We start from the raw sequence: 26,911 nt of genomic DNA on the forward strand, positions 1-26,911 counted from the left end.
TAATGATACCAACATCAACACAGCATGGAATTGTGGACAAAATCTCATCCAACGACAACAAAATATTCTAAGTCTTGGGTCTGAGAGTCTAAATCTCATCAAATGGTGGTTCCGAGGCTCAAATGCTGCATAAATAATAATGGACCTTGATGTGAAAAGGGTTGAAAAACCACTGGTGTGAAGAATCAAGAGGGGTTTATTTGTCACTCACTCATACAGGTGCAAGCAGAGAAATATCAGTGGGATTATGTTATGAAAAGGACTGTGCTCTGCTGTAACAACATCGTTTTAACAGTGGTGATGGTTATAACATGTAACTGGCTTGGCCACTGTTGCTGCTCTGTACCTTAGATCCGTGGTTCTCAACCTGTGGGCCAATTTAAGGACTTTTAAGACCTTTTTAATACCAAAAAAACATTGTCCAGATTGTCAATTCATATAAGAAAGAGGCAAACATTTGGAAAATAGCCGATAGCTTGTAGATCTGCTATTTTCCACTATTTATATGTGGAACCAAGTCAAACAAAATCGAATGCCTCAACTCCTACATTCCAAGGGTTATCAGGGTGGGGGTGGGGGGGGGTCCCAGTTCAAATATTATTATTTGGGGGGGTCACGGCCTGAAAAGGTTGAGAACCACTACATTAGATTGGCAATGTTTTGGAACGTTGAATGTTTGGTCTGCTCTATATAAGGTCAAGGTCATGACAATAGAAATCACAGCCATAGACACCGCATCGCTGTGTGAAACTGTAAGGCAGTTTGTGTGTTTTATTCAGAAAGGCTAATAACTTTAGCAGAGCACAGCATTTAGTTTGTTATAATGTCTTTGTTGTTGGTGCATTATGTAAAACCAAGAGCAAAATAAAGAGCACATACACTGGAAGAAGCCGTCATACTGTTGTGAATTTAATGGACTGAATTATTGAGCTTTATTTTTTGTAGTTAAAGGCGGAAAGAAGAAATATCACCCATTGACACAGTGTCAGGTATTCATTCATAGTTCTTTCCGCTCAATATTAACCCAATATTAAGACCTGGGACGCATCTGCCTTGAGCTAAAAAGCATTATTTTACACTTTGGCTATTCAAAAATAGCAGATCTACAAGCTCATAGCACAGCACCGAATGCCGCGCTACGAGCTTGTAGATCTGCTATTTTTGAAAAATCGAGAAAATGTGTGCAAATCTTTGAATATATATATTTTTAAGCGAACATTTGTAACTCATATCTTTGCTTCTGGGGGTCCCTGGAACAACATATTTTGAGATTGGGGTCCGCAGCCAAATACATATACATTTTGGGGGTCCTTGACATGAAAAAGTTTGAGCACCACTGATATAGAAAAATAAGTTTTTCAGAATACTGTTGGGATTTAGAAGAGATTTTGTAGAATCGGAACCTCAGCTCTTAATGGGTTAAGCAAAGAACAGAGCAACCTGGCTGTAGGCACTCCGTCACACCTTTTTAACCCATTCAAACCGGGAACGCGTAGTGTAACCACTTATTAATAATAAACATATAACAACAATATAAACCATTATTTTATAAAATAATGGTTTAAGTGGTTACACAGATTGAATGGGTTAATACCACAGTATTTATTCATGTTCAGGTTTCACCAGCTACTGAAGGGAAAGCTGGGGCTACTCGGTGAGCAGGAGGAGGATGAATATCTCATTGCTTTCCTTTCTTAAGGTGAGTGCTTTTATCAGCTTCATGATTTTTCTCTATGCTTTACTCAACTGTTTCAAAGATCTTGGCCACGTGGCACCTTTATTTCTGAATGGTTTTAACACATCTTGTATGGGGGGGGGGGGGTCCTTGGCACCAAATACATATTGATTTGGGGGTCCTTGATATGAAAATGTTTGCGAACCACTGGTTTAAACAACATTTAGGAAACAAGCCCAAATAAGCAACTACACTTTAGAAACAAGCCCCCAAAAAAACACAACCACGAACTACCAATATTTACAACCGACTTTACAGAAAAACAAGCCCAAAAATGCTCATAATAAGCAGACATGGCAACACTGATTGGTGTTATACCACAGGGCATGTTTTTTCAATGACAACATTTCACACCATCATAGAAGAGGAGGGAGTATTTATTTCTTACAGTACTTACATACAGATTGGTCAGATTCAGAAACCGTTGTCCATCAGAACCAGACAGAACATTGTCAGGCTGTTGACATTGAGAATAAAGATATTCTATGGACCACTGGGTGTGTTTTTTTTGTTTTTACAGTATTTACAACCCTTCTTGCCAGATATATACAACACCATAAGAACATATTTTTTTCCAGTGTAAAAACATATTTTGAATGTAATTTACAAAATACAATACACTATACCATCACTCATAAAAACATCATTGTAATACAGTAACGGCACTGCTTATAACATCTTCCCCCTATACAAAAAACGAACAAGCACTAATTCATTGCTTGTTTTCAGCTGTACATGCCTCTTTAAAATAGCTGGACTTGTAACATCCTCTACAAAATGAAAGGGTGGTTCCAGGGGGTCCCCTTTTATCCATTTATACATTGGCTATTCAAAAATAGCAGATCTACAAGCTAACAGAGCGTACATCTGCTATATTTTGAACACATTTGAAAATATAAACCTTTTCAGATGGGGCTCCGCGGCCAAATACATATACATTTTGGGGGTCCTTGATGTGAAAAACGTTGAGAACCACTACTTTACCTAGTAGTACTCATTACCCTATTCTCATTGTCATAAAATATTTCTAAAATATTCAGCGAAGAACACAAGATATTAACATTTCCCCCCAAACAATGGATATACATAATTTTGTAAGGAAACTGTCATTGCAGTGGAATTGGATGAGCACGGTATTTAATCTGCCAGCTCCATGCTGGGGGGAGGAGCTAAAGAGCTGGGAGGAGCTACTGAGCTGGGAGGAGCTTACTGATTGCCACGTTTCTTCTGCATAGCCTTCATCAGTTCTGACATCATGTCCCCTCCCCCTCCTGCTCCTCCTCCTCCTCCTCCCCCTCCCAGTGTTGTAGTCCTCTTGGGCGGAGCGGGCGGCATCTTCCTCGAACCGCCGCCGGCCGGTCTGGCGGCGGGCGTCGGTCGGCCGGTAGGCGGAGCCGCAGGAGGCGGCGGGGGAGGGGGAGGCAGGGCGTCGTCCCCCAGGGGGGGCGGAGGCGGGGGCAAGAAGCCCGGGTCGGGCGGCGGAGGGGGCAGAGACTGGTCGACGCCCCCGAAACCTCCTGAACTTGACTTCATGGGCGGCGGGGGAGGAGGGAAGGAGGAGCTGTTCTTGGATGGGGGCGGGGCCGGAGGGAAGGAGGAGTTCTTGGCTGGGGGCGGGGCCGGAGGGAAGGAGGAGTTCTTGGATGGGGGCGGGGCCGGGGGGAAGGAGGAGTTCTTGGCTGGGGGCGGGGCCGGAGGGAAGGAGGAGTTCTTGGAAGGGGGCGGGGCCGGAGGGAAGGAGGAGTTCTTGGACGGGAGCGGGGGCGGCGGGAAGGAGTTCCTCACGGGCGAGGGTGGGGGCGGAGGGAAGGAGTTCATGGACGAGGGCGGGGGAGGGGGCGGCAGCGAACCAAAGCCGCCGGGAGGCGGAGGGAGGAAGTCGGGCGGGGAGTCCGGGGTGTCGTCGTTGAGGGGCGGGGGAGGGGGCGGCGGCGGTAAGCTGTCCACCGGGGGCGGCGGCAGAGGGAAGTTGTTTTGTTGCCGAGCGGCGGAGGCCGGCGACGTGCGCTTGGCGGACAAGGGAGGCGGTGGAGGGGGCATGGCGGGGTCGGGAGGAGGCGGGGGGAGGGTCCCGCTGGGAGGTGGGGGAGGTGCAGGAGGTGGAGGTGATATACCACCGGAGGCATCGCCCGAATCCTGAAATCACAAGGTTACTCAATATATAATTTGTCGCTATCGGGCAGAAACCTCTTATCTCCATATTGTAAAGGTTTCATGACATGCTGGTTTTAACAAAACATTCAAAGTCTTTTTCACGGTCCTTCAAACGTGTATTAAAAGGTTTTCACTGAAAAATCCACTCCAGTGAGCCATGGCAGGTTTTTTTTCTTTGTGTATTCTGAGGCCTTTTCGGCTGCAAAGAAAAAAACCTATTTGCCCGCGGGTGTCGCTGTTGAGGGATTTTGCCTGTCAATCATCGCCTCTGCTCCGCCCCCGCCCACCCCCCCCCCCCCCCAATCACAGCACAGAGTCTGAGCCTAATTATCCAGACAATCCCAGACCACCAGACCAATCCACTGAATGTCCAAAGTCCAGTTTTTTGGGTGTAATTGAGGTTAGAAAACCCCGGGGGAAAAAAATTTAAAGTAATTTGATGTCATGAAACGTCTTGTGTTTTTTCCCGTGAATTAACACCCCTTCTTGATCATACTACAGTGTCGCCCAAAAACATCAAAAGTAGCAAGATCTGCAAGCTCGAAGCTTTCGATTTTGTCGATCTACGACTTTTGCTATTTTTTTTATTAGAATCCTGAAAAGTAACAGTTTTGGATATCTGAGGTTTCCACCCTGACAGAGACCATATGCTGGGTTGATAGTATTTACTTTAACCATTTTAGTTTTCTATTCTGTAGGTTTATAGATTGGATATTGTTCTCTGCATTCATGTAACAGTATGTAATTTCCAGCTATCTTCTTTTAGTCATCTCTAATATAATAGAGAGTGACTGGTGGTTTACCTTGGAGACGGGTCCTGGTTGGATCTTGGGAGCGTGCCCGTTAGCTTTCTGGCTTTCTGATTTGGCTAGGAGAGAAAAGAGAGAAAAGAGAGACCGCACACAATCAAAAGTTAGCTTGGACCACATCTGAAGACCTGAAGCCGATTCTAGAAATGTCTTCTAAATCCCAACAATTTTCTGAAAAACGTATGTTTCTATATCAGTGGTGCTCAAACTTTTTCTCGTCAAGGACCCTCAAAATGATATGTGTTTGGCCGCTGACCCCCATCTCAAAATATGTTGTTCCAGGGACCCCCAGAAGCAAAGATTTGAGTTAAAAATGTTTGCTTTAAAATAATATATATTCAAAGATTTGCACACATTTTAACGATTTTTCATAAATAGCAGATCTACAAGCTCGTAGCGCGGCACTCGGTGCCGCGCTACGAGCTTGTAGATCTGCTATTTTTGAATAGCCAAAGTGTAAAATAATGCTTTTTCGCTCAAATGAAAAAGTGACACAGATGCGTTCCAGGACTTAATGGGTTAATCCATTAAGACCAGGAAAGCATCTGTCATTTTAGATTTTAAACCACTTTAACCATTATCTTCTACTTTGGCTATTCAAAAATAGCAGATATATACAAGCTCATAGCGTGGCACCGAGTGCCGCACTATAATATGAGCTTGTAGATCTATATTTTTGGGGTGAAAATCGTGATGTTTTTTTAAAGTGAATTGTTTTTGCTCAAATCTTTGCTTCTGGGGGATTCTACAAAATGTCTTCTAAATCCTAACAGTTTAAAAAACTAAAACAAAAAATGATGTTGCTATAATATCAATGGTTCTCAAACTTTTTCATCTCAAGGACCACCCAAAATGATATGTATTTGGCCGCGGACCCCCTAGATCTCTAAATATTTTGTTCCCAGGGACCCCCAGAAGCAAATTTTCGAGTTAAAAATGTACACATATATATATATATATATATATATATATATATATATATATATATATATATATATATATATATATATATATATTCAAAGATTTGCACCCATTTCCACGATTCTTTTCCTCCAAAATAGCAGATCTACAAGCTCATAGCGCGGCACTCAGTGCCGTGCAATGAGCTTGTAGATCTGCTACAATAGCAGATTTGAATAGCCCAAAGTATAAAATAATGGTTTTAGCTAAAAATCCAAAATGACACATATATGCGTTTGAATTGATTGATTGAATGTGTTAAGAAGCTGTCTGTCTGTCTCTGGGTTTGGTCGTCAGTGAAGCACGAACAACAGATGGTGAGTTTGTTTCGTGCTGCTATATACGTTACCTTTGATGGTGGGAGAGGCTGTCGACACATCAGTGCTGCGATTGGTCCATGCAGCGTTGACGACCGCAGCCTTCTTCTGGGCAGCTTTATAATTTTCATACATAGCCACCCCGTACTTTAAAATCAAGAAAGAATCAAAAAGGCAGAGCATTGTTAGATGTTATTTAAGACAAATTGTATTTTCTTGTTTTTTTGTGGAGTACTGTATTTCAATTCAGAGCTAAGAGATCCGTCGATTGAAATAAAAAAAATGCCAATAAGTTGATGACCGGCAGCGGTTCCGTTAGGAGACACAAAGAGTCTCCTTTGTATCTCCTACCGGAACCGCTGCTGGTCCGCTGGTCATCAAATTATTGGCTTAGGAATGCGATATATATATATATATTTTATGAATTCAAGTCTCCATGGGGTGACTAATCGATAGAAAATAAGTATTTTTTTGGGTGAACGATCCCTTTAAATCCCTCTGGGTTCATTGCAGTATTGACCGATGAATTACAGGTAAATAAAAAAACGTTCTGCATGGATACAGAATTTACAATTTAGGCATCGAGCAGACTCTCTTAATCCAGAGCAATTTACAGTAAGCATGGTAAACACAAGGTAATACGTCAAATGCATAGAGACAGTATAATATGTACATTGAAACTATACAAACTATAGGATGCCAGGTCAACTAATTGAACCTGGCATCTGTCTAAATAACAAGCTAAATTACATTGTAACCTTTGCATAAGACTGCATGATCGTCAAGGCTAGGGCATACACAAAATCTTGAGACAAGATGATTAATTTATTGTATTCAGTTCAGTGCTAGCACTGCTTGCTGGTTCTGTGTCACCTTTGCTATCCGGATCCCAGTCATCCAGAGACTCAGGGTCCTCTTGTCATCACAGCACAGGTATTTGATGTACTGAGACTCCTTCTGGATCTGGGGATGCTGTTTGACACAAAATACACAACACATAGCATGCATTATTTAACCCATTAAGACCGGGAACGCATCTGTGTCATTTTAGATTTTTTTGGGCTATTCTAAAATAGCAGATATACAAGCTCATAGCCGGCACCGAGGACCGCGCTATGAGCTTGTAGACCCTTCAGTCCTCTGGTTTCTGGCTTTGGGCGACGGTGCTTTATGCGCACAAATAGTTTTAACATCCATGTATTGTATTCTAAAACGAAAAATGTTTCCCCCTTTAAGCTGTGAGCTCAGCGGTTACACTTTAGAATGTCATGATTTCATATCCGTTCATAATGGGAATAATGGTACAGAGAACCTCTCAGGCTGTTCCTTTAATTACGATTTGCTGTGTTCTGACTCTGGTTCTTTTAACTTTGCTTTTGGCAAACCAACAAATGAATGGATGGTGAATGTACTTTCTACAATGTGTGATTTTCAGTAGGCTACAAGCTGCTGCCAACGTTTTACACCGATAGGTTCTTGTTCCCAAAGTTCTTTACGACTCTCCTCTTGAAGGTGCGTTATAAGAGACCTCGTCAAAGTCTAATAAGGCTTCCAAAATGTCCGCTCTGACAGCGTGAGGTCATCTTCCTCCCCGTGCCGAGACAGCACCTTGCAGACCTCGCTCCTTCAACGCCTGCCTGGCCTCGAGGAGGGCTCTGTCTTTCAGTAGAAGGTAATTCAGTTTCCTTGCCCCCCCTCTCTAAGCTCCTTTGGCTTTGATCCTCAACACCTCCTAGACTAATAAATGGTATACTCTGCTGATCCTAGCGTTTCCTTGGCGAGAGATAGCAGCAGAGAAAAGAGTGAAGGAAAAAAAAATAGTTTCAGATCTCTCAAAGACTAACCACCACTACCCCCTCTTTCCAATTCTTGTCTACTTTCTATTTCATATCGGTCAGCATCTCTCAAGCCTTTAGAGGAAACGGTGAGGATCTTAATAAAAAGTCGGCTGGGGGGGGGGGGGGGCAGAACACGTCTTATAACACCCAGTGGTCACAGCTTTAATACTATGGTGATGAATGTGCAAGTATTTGGGACTTTAATTAAAGACAAGATTAAAAGTTTTTCTTTTTTGCAACGGTCACATTCCTTTTCTCTCGTTTCTCTGTTCTGTTGATCCAGATAAATTGGTCATCTTTCACTTCCTCAACTAGAATAAAGCCGTGGCTAGTTCTCATTTCCAGTGAAGCGAGCAGCTGTTTGGTGCCAACCATGATGCAAGGGGTGGTGGAATTTTACCCCCAAAAAGGTGGATCATACGCAGTTGTGGACAAAGTACACATCACACCATTACTTGAGTTAAAGTACATCTATGCTGGTCACATACTCCACTACAAGTTAAAGTTGCTCCATGAAAAAATTTAAGTAAGCCTTAATTGCAGAACCATGAGGGGGGGTGGTCAGAAGGGCCTGAATGTCCCTCCACTATCGGGGGGACACTTGCGATCGACTCTAGCACCCCACCGTTTCCCATTGTGTTGCACAATCGTCGTTGTGTATTGGCTGCATGCTTGCCTCACACCGCAATGACCGTTGCCTCTCACCGCAAGAATCAAGTGCTGCTTTGATAATATGACTGACCAGGCATCAGATTATACTGCAGTGCAATATATGTTAAAATAAAGTACTGGAGTATTTGTTTGAAATAGAAAAAAAGCACATTTTCTTTTTTTATCAATGCACTGCTATTGTATTTACATAACTTCGATCTGTAATTCTCTAAAACCACCTATTGAACGCACTAACGTACTTGTAGAACCACCATGCTATGCAAAGCCTATAGAAACACACATAAAAACCTCAGTATAGAAATGCAATTTGAATTGACAAAAAGGAAAGCCATATTTGAGGTTACCCGGTTATAAAAAAAAGGTGAAAAAAGTGCACTTCTGCAGTCAAAGGAAGCTGAATTTGTTGGGATTTTCTTTTTACTGTATTGTCCATCTCAAGTGAGGCGAAATGAAGTGGTGACTGGCGAGAATTCTGTAGCCAATGATCGCATCTTATAAAAGAAAGATTCAACAGCTGACTTCAAAGCTATACCTAAAAGTAACAAGTAACGACAGTCAAAAGTACAATATTTGTCTTTGAGTTTCCAAAAAACAAATACTCCACTAAAGTACAGTACAGAATAATACTCGAAAAAATTATTTAATTTCTAATTTATAAAAAAAAAAATAGCCATCTATTAGATCTGCTATTTTCAAAGAAAAAACGAAACAATTTTATTTTGCCTATTGTTGGAGCCAAAATGCCTTTAAATGTATTTTGTTTGTTATATGTAAATGAATGATGTGGCCTTGGTGATAATGACACTGACGTCATCTTAAATCACAGTGGGTGGCCCTACTATCTCTACCTCATGGTGCAGAGGTGTGGCATTGTTACTCACCATGGCAACCACCACAGGGGGCGGTTCCTCATTTATACCTGGTGGTGGGTGATTGTGTCCAGGTGCGCAATGGGGAAAAGCCACACAGTATTTGACCGTGTTTCATGTGCTGTGCAGGTCAGCATTCAATGCTTCTGTCTGAGTATATTGTGTATCTATGATTTATGGTCAATACATCGATTGACATATCCAAAATGATACAACAGCTCTGGACCAGTGTTGATTTTGACAGAATATTTTTAAAATTTTTTTAGTAGTTAGATAGTTTTTTTTAAGGTGTTTTGAATACAATTCCATTTAGTTTTAGTCATATTTTAGTCATCTGAAATGTCTTAGTTTTAGTCGACTAAATATCATAAGATTATAGTCGACTAAATCTGCAGTTGATTTAGTCGACTAAATCTACAGTTGATTTAGTCGACTAAAATGTGTTTTGGCGGTGCCTTGATGGGGTCGTAATGGCTGATTTTACACTTGGTTGGATGCTAAAAATAGCAGATCTACAAGCTCACAACGCGTCGCGCTGCGACGCGTTGTGAGCTTGTAGATCTGCTATTTTCAGCATCCAACCAAGCATAAAATGGCTTGTCTTTTAGTTCTACTGGATCTCTTCTCCACTAGATCCCTCCCTAACATTTTAGTCTAGTTTTTATTTGTTGACGAAATTGTCAACATATTTAGTCTTAGTTTTAGTCATCATAGATTAGTTTTTATTTTCCTTTTTTTATTTAGTTTTCGTCAGTGAAAAAAGGTAGTCGACGAAAAATCTTCGTCATAGTTCTTTCTAGTCGACGAAATCAACACTGCTCTGGACATTGAATTTCATCCACGTGTCTAACTAAACTCAACCCAGTTGCCCCTGCAGTAGGCTTAAAGGTAAAGATCTACACCTATAACGATCTAATCTTAAAATAATAACCGAAAATAGCCGATCTACAAGCTCTCAATGCGTCCAGAGCTTTGTAGATAAGCTATTTTCGCTGTGCAACATGCTTCCATAGAACAGTGGTTCTCAAAGTGGGGGTCCCAGGGGTCCTTGAGGGAGTTCCAAGGGGTCCCCAGCTAAATGATAGGTAGTCTTAGGAACCAAATGGACCATTCTGGACCATTCTGGGTCACTCTCAGAGTTATAACTCTGAGAGTGTACAAATGGAATGACATGCCCCCACCCCCCCCCAAAAAAACTGTTCTTCTCTATAAAATAAATGCTATTGTGAACTGTGTTCGATTATGTCATAAGCGGAAGCACTTTTAAGGTTAGCTTCTCTGTTTATCAGTTATGCATAATGTAGTTATATTAACTCACCTTCAAAACAAAGCAGAAGTCTGTGGGGGCCTTGTATTTGCTCTTGAATTCTTTTCCGTAGTAGACGTTCACGTTGTCAAATTGTACAAAGCAGACGAGGTCACGAGAGGTCTGTTGGGGGGGGGGGAGAAAGAGGGCAAATTTATGTTACAGGTCAACTTTCAGCGTTTCAAAAACACACTTGACCTGCAAGCAGGAGATTTACTGCTAAGTTAACAACTACTTATTTGAAGTAAAGATATAGAGGCCGACAGACAGGCTGTAGACATGGCAGCCATTGTTGTTTCTAAGTAAATTTATATTGTAAATCAACAGTGTGTGTGCACTATAACGACATGATGTACAATAATGATGGGAATCTTTCACAGTAAGAGTTGCCATGAGATTAAAGATATCACACTGAGTGGAGGAACAAAACCTTTACTGCACCACAAGGCAATGTTCACAATGGTTTGAAGCAGTGATGGAAAGTAACAAAGTACATTTACTCAGGTGCTAAGGTATTTTTTTACTTAACTGGAGTATTTCCAAATGTCAGTATTTTTTACTTCTACTCCACTGCATCTCAGAGGACAAATATTATACTTTTACTCCACTACAAAACCACCAGACCTATATGCACAGTATACTTTGGACATTTGAAAATAGTGGATCTGCAAGCACACAACGCGTCGCAAAGCAACGCATTGTGAGCTTGTAGATCTGCAATTTTCTAAATGTTTGTATACATTTGAAAACTTGTGAAATGGGACCTTCTGCATAATGAGTACTTTCTACTTTTGGTACTTTAAAGGGATAGTTCACCCCAAAAGATGTTTTTCTTCTATCGATTAGTCACCCCATGGAGACTTGAATTCATGGATATTATACGTTTTTTGTCTCATTCCTAAGGCAATAATTTGATGACCAGCGGACCGGTAGGCAGCGGTTCCGGTAGGAGAGACAAAGGAGACTCTTTGTGTCTCTTACCGGAACCGCTGCCGGTCATCAAATTATTGGCTTAGGAATGCGAAGGAAAATAAAAAGTCTCCATGGGGTGACTGATCGATAGAAAAAAAGTCATTTTGGGGGTGAACTATCCCTTTTAAGTATATTTTGATACCAATACTTGTACTTTTACTCAAGTACATGTGTAATACCAAACTTGTACTTGTAACTGACTATTTCTACAACAGGGTATTGATACTTTTACTAAAGTAAAAAATGTGACCACCGCCAAGTATAGACTTCACAGTAAAAGCCCTTCCAGACCCTCTCTTCCAGGTTGACACACAGAGGGACATAAGTGATGATTTGAGGGAGAATTCCTCCTCACTATGTTGGTTTCTAAAGGGTCACTGTGCGGTCAGGTAGCAGCTCTGCTCCACTGAATGTATATTGAACAAACAGGGCATGGTGTGTGTTGACATTAGCCAAAGACCTAGGGCAAAGGGTCTTCAACATGGGGGTCCAGGACTCCTAGGGGGTCCTCAAGAGTTACTACAGGGGGTTCGGCACTCCTAGGGGGTCCTCAAGAGTTACTACAGGGGGTTCGGGACTCCTAGGGGGTCCTCAAGAGTAACTACAGGGGGTGCGGGACTCCTAGGGGGTCCTCAAGAGTTACTACAGGGGGTCCGGGACTCCTAGGGGGTCCTCAAGAGTTACTACAGGGGGTTCGGGACTCCTAGGGGGTCCTCAAGAGTTACTGCAGGGGGTTCGGGACTCCTAGGGGGTCCTCAAGAGTAACTACAGGGGGTTCGGGACTCCTAGGGGGTCCTCAAGAGTAACTACAGGGGGTTCGGGACTCCTAGGGGGTCCTCAAGAGTTACTACAGGGGGTTCGGGACTCCTAGGGGGTCCTCAAGAGTAACTACAGGGGGTTCGGGACTCCTAGGGGGTCCTCAAGAGTTACTAAAGGGGTGGGATATTTTTTTACATCAACCACTTGAACCCTAGCATCCCTATTCTGAGGGGAGCATGAGCTGAAAATAGCAGATCTACAGTGTTTTGGCGTAGAGGGGGAAAAATAAGCAGTCAACACGCCATGACCTTGTAGATCTGCTATTTTTGAATAGCCAAAGTATAAAATATTGTTCAAGTGGTTAAAATGATTACAGTGACGCCATTAACTCGTTTTGCTGGGGACCCCCTGGTACCCACCCCCCCAAGGACCCCTGGGGGTCTTCGAACCCCACTTTAAGAACTAATGATTTACACAAAAACTGATGACAGTGCTGTTAAACAAGTCTATGAAGCTATCTATGAAATCTATGAAAAAGTTTAATCTGCAACACAATTTTATACAATAAATAGTGGGCTGGGGGGGTCCCTGCTTCATCTCTCTCTCAGCTAAGGGGTCCTTGGGGCTGATAAACATTGAAGACCCCTGACCTAGGGGGCATTAACTGTTTGGATGAACTTCTGTCTGGGTTTATGTTGTTTTTTTGCCACAGATGACCTGTGACTGTGCTGACCTTGCTCTTCCCCTTGGGTACGTAATAAATTCCAGACGCTCTCAGCAGGAACAGCCGCTGTTTCCACGACTTCTTGCCGTCCTCTTTGACGTAGAGCGCCCCCTCCAGGTCTGGCACGATGATGGACGTCCCGCAGAAGTTCTCCTGTGAGGAGAATTATGGTATGTTTGTGTTTTTTCTTCGTTTTACCAGCTTCATGCACTCTTACGGGCACAAACATTCTCAACATCTAACTGTAAACATAAACAAAAATAACTTACAACTACTAGCCTAGGCTTCTACCCAGCTCAGTGGCTTTGTGGTTATAGAGTGTCCGCCCTGAGGCTAGGAGGTCGGGGTTCGATCTCCGGCCGGGTCATACCACAAGACTATAAAAATAGGACCCAATGCCTCTGCTTGGCACTCTGCATCAAGGGTTTTTCATCAAGCTGCCTCACGCTACAGAAACCGGAGATACTGTAGGCTCCTGCCAGTGTTGATTTGGTCGACTAAAACTATGACGAAAAATGTCTGTTGACTGTATACCTTTTTTCACTGACGAAAACTAAATAAAAACTAAGCTATGATGACTAAAACTATATATTGACAATTTCATCAACAAATTAAAACTAGACTAAAATGTTTGGGAGGGATCTAGTGGAGAAGAGATCCAGTAGAACTAAGACATCATGGGTGCGCGGCGGGTGTCACAGACCGAAAATAGCCGATCTACAAGCTCACAACGTGTCGCAGCGCGACACGTTGTGAGCTTGTAGATCGGTTATTTTTTGGCTTTAGGCTTCCGGTTAAAAATGGAATTGAAAAAAGTGTCACAAGTGTAGTAATACTGTGTGTGTGTGTGTGTGTGTGTGTGTGTGTGTGTGTGTGTGTGTGTGTGTGTGTGTGTGTGTGTGTGTGTGTGTGTGTGTGTGTGTGTGTGTGTGTGTGTGTGTGTGTGTGTGTGTGTGTTTTACCTCTATTAGCAACTGCTTGTCTCTTTCTTTCATCTCTGGTACAGTTTTCGAATCCTTATTCCACAGATAAAAGTTCTGCAGCGAGAAAAGGGAAAAAAACAGAAAGATGATGTCTTTGCATCGATGCCAACATTAATACATGAAATATCCACCGACACTAATGAGCGTCCTAATGTGTTCAGATGACTTTAGACCTGATATCGTGCGGAGGTCTTTGTTTGGACTGTGGTGAGAGACGGCTCTATAGGGGGAACTGTGTTTTGATAGCTTTTGTCACAAGTTGGAGTGTTGATGGATAGCACAGATTAAAGTTCTCAGTCGCTATACGACTGATTTCAGTCATTAGGATTCCATAGAAGCCAGCATGTCTTCTATGGAAACACGTTGCAGAGCGAAAACAGCTTATCTACAAACTCTCGACGCATTGAGAGCCCGTCGATCAGTTATTTTCGGTTATTATTTTAAGATTAGAGTACTTTGAAGTGTATGATCAGATAGGGCGTTAATTTGAGTTAGAATATGGAGATAAGAGGTTTCTGGCCGACGGCAACGATTAAAGGGATAGTTCACAGCAAAAAAAATATTTTTTTCTATCAATTAGTCACCCCATGGAGACTTGAATTCATGGATATTTTTTTGTTTTTGTCTCATTCCTAAGACAATAATTTGATGACCAGCGGACCGGTAGGCAGCGGTTCCGGTAGGGGACACAAAGGAGACTCTTTGTGTCTCCTACCGGAACTGCTGCGGGTCATCAAATTATTGTTTTAGGAATGAGACAAAAACAAAGAAATATCCAAGTCTCCATGGGGTGACTAATCCATAGAAAAAAAGTCATTTTGGGGGTGAACTATCCCTTTAACAACTAAAATGACACAGAGGCGTTCCCAGCTTGAAAGGTATAAACAACGTATAGATTTAACGGTTCTAAATGGGTTCATGTGTTATAGTTTATGGCAGTGGTTCTCAAAGTGGGGTCCGGGGACCCCCAGGGGCCAGTGGTGTAAAGTAACTAAGTACACTTACTCAAGTACTGTACTTAAGTACAATTGTGAGGTACTTTTGCTTTACTGGAGTATTTCCCAATTGTCTATACTTTTACTTCTACTCCACTACATCTCAGAGGCAAATATTGTACTTTTACTCCACTACAGTTATTTTTAAAACTTTAGTTACTAGTTACTTTTCAGATATAATTTATTACATTATAAAACACACATTAACCACTTCAGCCCCATTTTATACCTAGGCTATTTGAAAATAGCAGATCTACAAGCTCACAACGCGTCGCATCGCGACGCGTTGTGAGCTTGTTTTTAGTACTTTTAGTACTTTTACTTTTGGTACTTTAAGTACATTTTGATACCAATACTTTTGTACTTTTTAATTCCGGACATTTACTTGTATTGATACTTTTACTTAAGTAAAACATTATAAGTACTTTTTCCACCACTGCCCGGGGGGTCCCCAGCAAAAGTAGTTAATGTCCCTAACAAAAATAGCAGATCTACAAGCTCACAGCATGTCACTTTGTGTCGCGCTGCGAGCTTGTATATCTGCTATTTTTGAACATTTTCCAAAAATGGGTCCCTGGTGGACGTGAGGTTATACGGGTGACGTTACCTGAGGGCTTTTGAAGACGGCATATTTGTCTTCTCTCTCCTGAAAGCAGACTTTGTTTTGGCTGTCTCTGGTCCACGCTGAGAGGTGCTCCACCAGGATCTCGTGGTCCTCGAACCCCCGTTCTGTCAGCCAGAGAGAAAAGCAAACACAGCTAATCTATTATTTCTATCAGCCGTAAAAAATAACTCCCCTCAAGACGGTCAAATAATGATATCAAGACTCTGGCTTTGGGAGATGAAACACAAAAAAAGACTCCAGTTTACTTTTTCAACATGAGTTTTCATTAGAATGTGGTTGTCCAATCACACTAAAGTCCACAGTACTAATGTTATTATTATATATTAAGGAGTATAAAGAATGTTTAAATTGATCTCGATTCCCAGCATCATAATAGTGGTTTAACCAAAACCTGAACCCAGCTCACCCCCCCCCCCTCCCCCCTTTCTGTCCATTTAGTTTCGCACTATTCTTAAAACAAACGCTTTTGACGGTGACCGCCAGCTGGTCTGGAGGTATTTAATTCACCCAGAGCTCGGTTTTAAAATACATTTCACGGCCACAGTAACACAATTGTCCACGTTTTTTAATGGAGCCCCACGCAGACCGAAGGCCGCATTTAGAAAGAGTTTCAATAAAACGCCACCCTGCTCGCTGGAATGACTTTATATGGCATTAAAACATGAAAACACATTAAAGGGCACTCTCTCACTTCCCCCTTCCCGCTGTGCCCGCCCGCCCACACACACACACACACACACACACACACACACACACACACACACACACACACACACACACACACAGAGAGAAGTACTTGAAGTACTGGAAGAAGTACTTAAAGTAAAAGTATCCCTATTGTAGAAATAGTCTGTTACAAGTTCGGTATTAGAAATTTACTTGAGTAAAAGTACAAAGGTATTGGCATCAATTATACTTAAAGTGCCAAAAGTAAAAGTACTAATTTTGCAGAAAGGTCCCATTTCACAGTTTTCAATGGTATAACTAGCTTGTAGAAAATAGCTTGTAGATTGGCTTTTTTTTAAATTGTCAAATTTTGGCAATTTTTGGCAATTTTTGCCAGTCTGAAGTGGTTTTATAATAATAATACAAATCTAGTAACTAGTGAAGTAGTGGAGTAAAAAGTACAATATTTTCCTCTGAGATGCAGTGGAGTTGAAGTAAAATGACTGAAAATCGGTATACTTTACCAGTATTCTGGTAAAGTAAAACAAATACCTCAAAACTGTACTTAAGTACAGTACTTAAGTAAATGTACTTAGTTACTTTCCACCACTACCACACACTTAGTACTAGAGGCTGGCGCAGATCTGCCATTATTAGGTGCCTCGCTGCTTCACAATTGCAGGTTGGCCCCGATGGAGCCGTATAGGTAGACATTAAATAAATTGCTCCCAGGGATTCCAGCCTACGGTTTGACTATTACAACCATTAAATGGATGGTTGTGCCTGCAGCCTCACAGTCAGTGACTTGTTAAGAGTAAAAGCTCTTTGAAGTGCACTAACCACACGGTTATGGTGCGCACGTGGCTCTGTCCTCCAGCCGTGCACACACATGCACTTAAACACGGCAACAAACGCACAACAGGTCATTGCTGTGTTCATTGCTTGGCGTGCTGCTTACAGTGCTGTGTGGTGGAGTTTCACTGGGCATGACTATTAATGAAACCATTACATGGCTGTTTCAAGGATTTAATTTATTCATGTTTTTACTGGATGTTAACATCAAAGCTAATAGCTGTAGCCTGTCGTTGTTACAATTAGGGTTCTAGTACGGTAACCGGAAGACTCACCCCAAAACACGCTCGGCCAAAAATAATTTGCGGACCAGCGGTTCTTGTATTCTTGTATTTGTTTTACTGAGGTTAAGTTTAGGAATAAGGTTAGGTTTAGCCATAGTTTACTGAGGTTACGTTTAGGAATACCGCCGTATTTGCTCCGGGGCGACTGTGTTTTGGGGCGAGCGTTTTGGTATTCTCTAGTACTCTTATAGTTACTCTGTAGTTGTGTAAAGCAGTGATTTCCAAACAGTGGGTCGGGAGTCGGGACCCATTTTTGGGGTCACCGACCCAATTTTATGGGGCGCACATTTCCTTTTTTTTATTATATTTCAAAACATTTTCAAAAAAATCAAAAATAAACCATAAATCCTAGATTTCATGAATTAAAAACATTTAAGAAATTCAATTTCTACGTTTAAACTACGTTTAAGAAGTAGTGAAAATAGCAGATCTACAAGCTCACAACATGTCACATCGCATGTTTTCTCTAGTTTGTGCCGCAGGCAGACGTAAAATTTCTCTTTTGGACCTCAAGCTAAAACGTTTGCGGGAACCGAATGTTTTTATCGTGCATTTTATAGATATATACTAAAGAATGACTTAACAATAGCGCTTCCACTGAGAAGTCGTCCTGTAGCCTTTTGCTAGCCGCCACGATAGTGATTCATGAACGTCCCTCTCCTTGCTGTGACCATGAGACAAAAAGCCTTACATGGAGTAAGAGCAGTTTTCTCTGGGATGAGATGACAGGCTATAAGTAGCAATTGATGTGTCAGACGGCGTGTTCAGCACATGTTCACAAAGGCCGTCATTTGCTTAAAAATAGACAACAGTGTTGACCAAAGGGAAATACCAGTTTCCTCCCTTCTTGGTTTGCTGACACTAGTACAAACTCCTCATCACAATTAATAGTAACATTTTGACAAGAACTTGGACTATTATGGGGGTATTGATAAATGTATGGTTCAGGGTTTTGTTTTACAGAACTAGCGCCATTTGTCATGAGGAACCAGGTACTCTTTTCAATCTATCCCCGAAGAGCTTGCGCTGCTGCATCAGCTTTTTGTCAGTAAACTATTTCTCTTTTCAATTCAACTACTGTACACAGTAAAAGAGAGAAAGAAATATCACCCGGAAAAAGTGCTTTTTCTAGTTGGTCCATTGACCAGCATTTACTCTCAAATTGCCAACACACGCAGACACAACTCTTAAGAGGGACATCGTAAATGTGATGGAGTTGTTGGAGCGTCCCGGGGCCCGGCTTAACAGATGGTTAATGAGAGGACACACTGTGTGTGGAGCCAGCGGGCCGACGAGGTAAATGTGGCTCAGCTTGGTTGAGATGGACCATTGAGATCATAGGCTTCCATTTCCTCAAGACAGACAAGATGACTGACAGTGTCCGATACAGCAAATTAAACCCACCTGTCGTGTGTGTGTGTGTGTGTGTGTGTGTGTGTGTGTGTGTGTGTGTGTGTGTGTGTGTGTGTGTGTGTGTGTGTGTGTGTGTGTGTGTGTGTGTGTGTGTGTGTGTGTGTGTGTGTGTGTGTGCGCGCGCGCGTTTCAAGGGGAGAGTTAGATCAATGCTTCATTGTGCACTCGCTGCGGCATGACTGTCACCGTGCCAATGAAAACATTAGACCATCATCTGGCCCCGAGTGGAACATCATCCCCCCCCCTCCGCATCGGCCCCCGTGTGTGTGTGCAGTAGTGGAAGAAGTACTGTAAGTTTTTTTACTTAAGTAAAACATCAATACCGCAATGTAGAAATACTCTGTTACAAGTAAAAGTCTGGTGTTCAGAATTTACTTGAGTAAGAGTTCAAATGTATTGGCATCAAAATATACCCAAAGTACCAAAAGTAAAAGTGCTTTCACAAGTTCGTCATGTATAAAAAATCTTTTGAAAATAGCAGATCTACAAGTTGCTTTGCGACGTGTTGTGAGCTTGTAGATCGGCTAGTAAAAAGTACAATATTTGTCTCTGAGATGTAGTGGAGTAGAAGTAAAAGAACTGACACTCACTCACACGTGTGTGTGTGTGTGTGTGTGTGTGTGTGTGTGGTCCGAGTATTTGTGGAACCGTACTTGTGTGTGTTTGATTCTCTTGTTGTTTGTAGTCGGCACAAAACACACATGACAAGCATATGTAAGAGCATTGTCCAGGAAGACCATTTATTTCCATGACGGCCACCTTTGTAGCTACGTGTGTGTGTGTGTGTGTGTGTGTGTACAGTAAATGCGCGCTAATGCTGCGGCTAGCTATATTGTCGTACTATTGTTGCGATGGGCAGTACAGCCCTGTGGCACCAGTGTCTGTGAATATGTGTAACGTGGGAATTAGTTACCTAAAGATTTTAGATACCTCCTAGTCTGATTGGATGCTGCGTGTTAATGTCACACTGTCATTGGCTGTCCTTTTGTTCTGTGCTAGTTTGATAAGAGACGTCAGCGTTTCCTCGTTAAGCGTGATTAGGGTTTTTCAGTGTTCAACAGCACGGACGGATCGTCTCCCGTTCTCTGCTAGAACGAGAGGACCCAAGTGATCTAATACTCACCTGTAACCAGTGAGCAGTGTTAGTTAAGTCTACTAACCTGGATAAACATTGTCGTGCCCGTCCTTACCCACTCCTCATCGCCCAGCAGCACGACACTATGAAGTATACAGGCTTAAATGAGAGGGCAGTTATAGTTTACTCACCCAGTTGTAGTTCGGGGTTCTTCTCACAGACGCTCCAGTCTACGTTGCAGTCACAGTGGGTCTTCTCAAACAGGCTGTCCAGAACGTCTCTGACCGTCTGTCTCTCGTCCACCATCAGGGTCTTGGAGCTGCCGTCGTTCTGCAGCACCTTCACTACCAACTGACAACATGTATAAAATGAGTCGAGTTGTTAGCTATATAAGCTTAGTTAACTCATTCAGTGCAAATGACGTGTAACACGTTTTTTTTTCTTCTCCAAAGCCCACAGTGGCAATGACGTGTAACATGTCAAAACAGTGTTTTCAGTGTTTACGCTAGATGCCGCTCTTCGCCAACCTATGAGTGATCCTATGACTTCTGGAGAAGAGTATATCCGGAAATAACGTGATCACAACAAACCCAATCTAATGTTAAAGGATTTTTTTTTTTTTTCTGCCTTTTTGGCGAGAACAAGCTATATTCAACAGCCAATAACTAAAGAACGGAGGGTCGCAGTGACACGCTTTTTTCCCCCGATGGAAGGAGAGACACTCCTCCGTCTTTTGCGACACTCTGTGTGTCGATCTTCCTGGAGCGAAATATTCTGTGGCTCTTGAAAGGTTAGTTAAAATGCTTCAAAACGCTGGCACTGGCTTCAGACTGTTCTGAAAAACTGAAAAATGCAAGGGATAATCAATGGGGAGCGGGTCATTATTGAGAAATAAACCCAGACAGGGTGATTAGACCCTGACGTGATAGCTTATTACACGGCTACTTAAAAAAGTAATTAATAAATGTAACAAAAGTGACAAAACATTGCTTATGGTAATGAAAGTAGTCCATTAATTTATGCCAGGTGCGTCCAGTGCGACGCGGTCGCTTCGGGAAAACAACAGGAAGTGTTGATAAAATAGAATCAATATTTTGTTACTGCATTGTCTGTTTCTCGCTTCAAATGTTTTCAAAAACATTCTTGAGAGCAATGTTTAGCTGCAAATGACATGGTGTGTTCGTTTACATGGCTGTCATGTTGGATACGGCACAAAGGCATCAACCAGATTGATTATGAGCCATGAGTCTTTGGTTAGACAACGGTCTGTTTATTGAGTTCAGTTCGGTCATCCTATATCAAAATTGGGCCAATGGGTGGAACTGTGGGGCTTTTTTAATTAATACGTTTTTGGTCCGCAACATTTTCTATAGTGGAGTCATATTATCCACACATGACTTATGTCTGAGATTAATTTGACTCCGGAGCAGAGCAGTATGCTTTCCTCCCCATGGCTCATATGGCTTTGCACTTCCTCTCATCTGGAACTGAAACCAACGTTAGTGAGCCAATAGTCTGACAGATCCCAGGTCAGCTGGTAACTCACACAACGATGGTAAGCCAAGGAGTTTGACAGAACCCAGGTCAGCTTGGTCACTGAAACCAACGTTAGTATAAGCCAAGGAATCTGACAGAACCCAGGTCAGCTTGGTCACTGACAATGTGTCATAAAAACACGTCTGTCTGAGATGGTATCGTACGAAGGGATTTTGTGTTCTGGATAGTTCAGTTTTTTACCTGTAGTCCCAACCAGTGTTGATTTTGTCGACTAAAACTATGTCGAAAAATGTTCGTCGACTATCTTTTTTCACAGTACTAAATAAAAACTAAGCTACAATGACTAAAACTAGGCTAAATATGTTGACAATTTCATCAACAAATAAAAACTAGACTAAAATGTTAGTGAGGGACAATCCAGTGGAACTAAAAGACAATACATTTTATGTTTGGTTGCGCTCGGGTGTTTCGTTCCAAAAATAGCAAATTTACAAGCTCACAACGCATCGCAGCGCGACGCGTTGTGAGCTTGTAGATTTGCTATTTTCGCTTGTAGATCGGCTATTTTCAGCATGCAACCAAGTGTAAAATCAGCCATTACGACACCAAAATACATTTTAGTCGACTAAATCAACTGTAGATTTAGACGACTAAAATGTTATGATATTTAGTCGACTAAAACTGGTAGACAAAAACTAAAACATTTCAGATGACTAAAATATGACTAAAACTAAATGGAATTTTATTGAAAAGACTATGACTAAATCTAAATTTGCTGTCAAAATCAACACTGGTCCCAACTCCTTGGAACCCGTCGACATTCAACATACTGTATGGTGAAATAGAGACTGTTGTTTGGATGCAAATAATCGTATTCTTCCTCTTCCCTGCTCATGCAAGGCAGTTATGATCTATATCAGAAATGTGCTCACTGACTCCAGAATCTGCACTTTCTTTCGCTTCACTGCCCTATAACCACAGAGACCTAGTCACCTACTGTAGGAGTGAACCACCGAGAATGAGCCCATTACCCAACAAACTGACACCTTCACAGATGTTCCTATGAAGGTGGTTACCACTGAGTCACTGTTTCCCCAAACATGCACGCGTACGATACAGAATGCACTCATGCATGCACATGGCCTTTGTGTTTACATTGACTTTTGACTTCACACCAACATATAAAATATATATTTGTATTTTTTAATGGATCAACTTTTGAGGGTTTTTGTTTTGTTTTGTTTTTCTTCCCATGGGTCTGGACTAGCCTGGTAAACCCTCCCTCCAGAAATCTCATTTGTAATTTATTTCAGGAGTGAGTCTGGCATGATCGCCCATTCTGCAATGTGGCTGTGGGCTGGAGTTGGGCGGGAGTAATACCGTTGACTGACAACCCCTTCAGCCAATCAGCAGTGTTCCCCTTCAGCCAGTGCATCTTTACCACCTCCAGACTAATGTGACGCAACGGGACTTTTGAGACGGCCATGCCCAAAATAGGTTGCCTTATTCGGATACATGGATACGTGTCACTGCCCGCCCCTGCCGGTTCTCTGAATTTTTATTTTTAAATAGGCTCTGTCATGATTAATTGACCACATATATGAAGTTAAACAACTACATTCTATCCAAACGATATCTTAAAAGTAAATTCCGTGCCTCAAAATAGAAGTTTGAGAGCGTTTTGAAGTTTAAAAGAGAGTAGAAAACACTGTGGTCAAAAAAGATGGCTGCCGTTCGTTTTTGGTCGGCTGCACTCCGACTGCACTCGGTTCCATTCGGGCTCACTCGGACTCGCCACCTGATTGGCCAACTTTTGCTGTCAATCACAGAACGATGAGCGACGACGCTGATAGGCTCGTCCATTTGGTGAACGGGCTAAAAACGCCCAGACAAGCCTTCAGCCCAGACTCCTTCCTGAAATCAAATGCAAATGAGATTTCCGGAGGGAGGGGGGTTTACCAGGCTAGGTCTAGACCAGTGGTTCCCAAATGTTTTAGCTCGAGACCCAAAAGTCTCGAGCTAAAAGACTGCGGGTGTCGCTGTCGATTTTGCCTGTCAATCATCGCCTCTGCTCCGCCCCCCAAAGGAGTAGGATAGTGGAGGGGAGGGGCGAGGAGGAGAGGGGGCGGGATTAATGGACTGTGACGTCAACTGGCCAATCACAGCACTTTTCTGAGCCTAATTATTCATAAAACCCCAGACCACAGAAAATCTACTGAAAGTTCAAAGTTCAGTTTTTTTGGGTGTAATTGAGGTCAGAAAAAAAAGAAAACCGAATAGAAATTTAATGTCATGAAACCTTTAACTTCAGACAGCCTTCTTAGCGGTGAATAGGGGGGGGGGGGGGCTGTCCGTTCTCTAGATATATCATAACTCTATATGGCTCCATCAATCACTGTGATGAAATGTAACATTTCATTGAGCGTGAAGAAATATTTTTGATGTAGCGTAAAAATGGCCCCGTCCCGATGGCGTGGCCCCATGCTACGCAAAGCAAACACACGTGTCATTGGTTTATGGCCCGGGGGCCGCCGCTTTGAAGATGAGAAAGCATCCCACATATCACCCAAAGGAAGGAAGCTGTGCTATCCTAGCAGTAAGCTGGCCAGATAAAAAGCAGCGATCCATTATGGTGATTAATGGCACCGCGGGGAAACATGGGAGAAAGGGACCTTCTGTTTCAGCATTACGTCTTGACTTTTACACAATGACTTCCAGATAGCAGTGGTGGACGTATGTGGAGTATTCACTTTTTTTTACTTGAGTAAAAGTATCAATACCACAATGAAGAAATGTTATAATTAAAAGTCCGGTGTTAAAAATGTACTTGAGTAAAAGTACGAAAGTATTGGCATCAAAATGTACAAAAGTAAAAGTACTCATTATGCAGAATGGCCCAGTGTTCAAAATGTATACAAATCTTTTGAAAATAGCCGATCTTCAAGCTCACAACGTTGTGAGCTTGTAGATCGGCTATTTTCAAATAGTATGTTGGGAAGAAGTGGTTAATGCATGCTTTGTAATAACAATCCAAATCTACAAAGTAACTAAAGTTTTCAAATAATTATAGTGGAGTAAAAAGTACAATATTTGCTTCTGAGATGTAGTGGAGTAGTAGTACTGGCTTTTGGAAATGCTCCACTAAAGTAAATACTGGAGTATTTGTACTTAAATACAGTACTTGAGTGCATGTACTTAAAGTTAATTTCCACCACTGCCAGATTTGTTGCACAATTGCCATTTCCAGCAGATCTTAAATACATCATCAGCGTTAATTTGTTAAGTTGGCTTTGGCTTACCTTTTTCACTTTGGCCTCCTTGAGCTTCTCCAGCGCGAGTTTAATTTTGTCCGCCTTGATCTGCGCCTCGATCTCCTCCTGAATGAAAGCATATCAATAACACAGAATGACATGATGGAATAATAAACGGCGTGCCTGTGAAATATACGCATTAGTCATCTGTCGTCATCCACAGCGTTTCGTTTATACGAGTGAGATATAAGATCTGCTCAGAGACAGACAAAAAAAATGACACCCAGACTCACAAAACTAATGGCACGGAATGAAAACAAAGCCTTATAGTGCTGCTGCTTGGTAACAGACTTCTGGTAACTTACTGTAAGTCCTTGGCAGGCAGAATTAAAAGGCATTTATAGAGACATAATATCACTGACGCTATGCTATACCGTCTGTCTTAGAGATATGAGTGCTGAACATCAGCTCATATATATGTGTTAGTTATGTGCTATTAATGAACATGCAACACATCTTTAATGGTGACGGATCCTTTGCACCTGGTGTTTTTGTCTCACAGGGATGAGGTCAGGAGGCCTGTTAAAGTCATAATCTACTTCTTCTCCTTTACTTCTCCTCCTCGCACAACACCATCTCACCTCCCTGCTCCAACCTCCAACCCCTGCTATTGATCCTCTTACTGTTTCCTCTCTGTGTCTCGTGTGTGCGTGTGCGACTGTGTATGTGTGTGTGTGTGTGTGAGACGACAAAATGTCCCCACGAGTATAGTGGAATATGAGAAATAGACTTTGTGAGGAGGACCGTTTACCTGGTCCTCCTCACAAGGACAATGGTTGTTTCATAGTTTAAAAAAAAAAGATTCTTAGATCTCGGACGGCTGGCCTAGCGGTCCGGGCACTTGTAGGCTGTAATGTAGCCCTGACAGGGCATCGCGGGTTCGAGTCCCGTTCCCGACGATCTTTGCCGCGTGTCTCTCCCCATCTCTCTCCCCCTGTTTCCTGTCTGTGTTCAGTTAGTCTATCAATAAAGGCAGAAAAAGGCCCGAAACATATCTTTAAGAAAAACGATTCTTAGAGATTGGGTTTACAATTAGGAAAAGATTCAGATTGGGATTGAGATTAGAGATAGAGTTATACCTGAATTATACTTAGTAGTGCACTGGTGTCGTGCAGCGAAAAAATAGCCCACAACACGCCGCGCTGCGACACGTTGTGGGCTTGTAGATCGGCCATTTTTGGGGGCTTTAGGCTTCCGGTTAAAGATGGGATAATACAAAAAAAGCCATTCACAAAATTGCCGTCCTAAAATGTTGATGTCCTCACAAGTATAGTAATACACGCCTGTGTGTGTGTGTGTGTGTTTGATGTGTTCCAGACAGAGTCTCTGCTTCTCTCCATGACAGGCAGTGTAACAGTGTAACTGTACCAGATGCCTCTGTGCTGCTGCTGTGCCTTTTGGCCAGAAACAATTTAACTATAACATATTCACTATAAAACATCAACGTTTTATAAGCCATACTTCTTCTACGCAACAATGTAAAGTAAGCTACTAAGGTTAAAGGGATAGTTCACCCAAAACATAACTTTTTTTTCTATCGGATGGTGTCAGAGCATTCCACGTTTGTGGTGGCAGAGCAGTAAGAATGAGAACTTTCCCATGATTGTTCTACATTTGGTACCAGATGAGGACTAAAAAGAATGCAGTCCGCACACTGGGTCAAGTTTAAAACATGTTTTTGTTCCTTTTTACACCATCATTAGACGTGACGTTTGGAGCCTACCGGCTCTTCATCATGACCCGGTGTGAGGACTTTATTCCTTTTGGATTCTGACCTCAGCCCAGCACCCGTTTCTTTAGTGAGTGGATGTGCGTACCAGCGGTCTCTCCAGTAGGAGACCGCTGGTCATCAAATTATTGGCCTAGGAATGCTACAAAAACTAAACAATTTCCACGACTTTAATGCTTCATGGGGTGTGTAATTGATATAAAATAAGTAATTTTTTGGGTGAACTACTCCTTTATCAAAAGTGGCATTTTATGAGTGTTAAAGGTATCATGACATTCATTTTCACTTTTTTTATTTTCAATGTTTTATTTGGGGTTTTATGACCTCAATTACACCCAAAAAACCTGAACTTTGAACATTCAGTGG

At 42.1% G+C, this 26,911-nt stretch overlaps 1 protein-coding gene across 1 annotated transcript in view; it reads right to left on the reverse strand.

Moving 5' to 3' along the window:
• Positions 1 to 2,102: 2,102 nt before the first annotated feature.
• The window catches only part of apbb1ip (amyloid beta (A4) precursor protein-binding, family B, member 1 interacting protein), a 53,597-nt gene continuing 28,788 nt past the window's right edge, over positions 2,103 to 26,911 (reverse strand). The window contains exons 5-14 of the mRNA XM_080418093.1: positions 24,805 to 24,882; positions 20,200 to 20,359; positions 15,701 to 15,822; positions 14,078 to 14,152; positions 13,125 to 13,268; positions 10,673 to 10,783; positions 6,849 to 6,947; positions 6,008 to 6,122; positions 4,693 to 4,757; positions 2,103 to 3,871 (exon numbers count right to left, since the gene is read on the reverse strand). Coding sequence (XP_080274219.1) covers positions 2,942 to 3,871; positions 4,693 to 4,757; positions 6,008 to 6,122; positions 6,849 to 6,947; positions 10,673 to 10,783; positions 13,125 to 13,268; positions 14,078 to 14,152; positions 15,701 to 15,822; positions 20,200 to 20,359; positions 24,805 to 24,882 — 1,899 coding nt within the window. The 3' untranslated portion in view covers positions 2,103 to 2,941. The remainder of the gene's footprint in view (positions 3,872 to 4,692; positions 4,758 to 6,007; positions 6,123 to 6,848; positions 6,948 to 10,672; positions 10,784 to 13,124; positions 13,269 to 14,077; positions 14,153 to 15,700; positions 15,823 to 20,199; positions 20,360 to 24,804; positions 24,883 to 26,911) is intronic.

Source organism: Gymnoscopelus braueri (genome assembly GCF_963280865.1).
Source record: "Gymnoscopelus braueri genome assembly, chromosome: 21".
Classification (NCBI taxonomy): Eukaryota; Metazoa; Chordata; class Actinopteri; order Myctophiformes; family Myctophidae; genus Gymnoscopelus; species Gymnoscopelus braueri.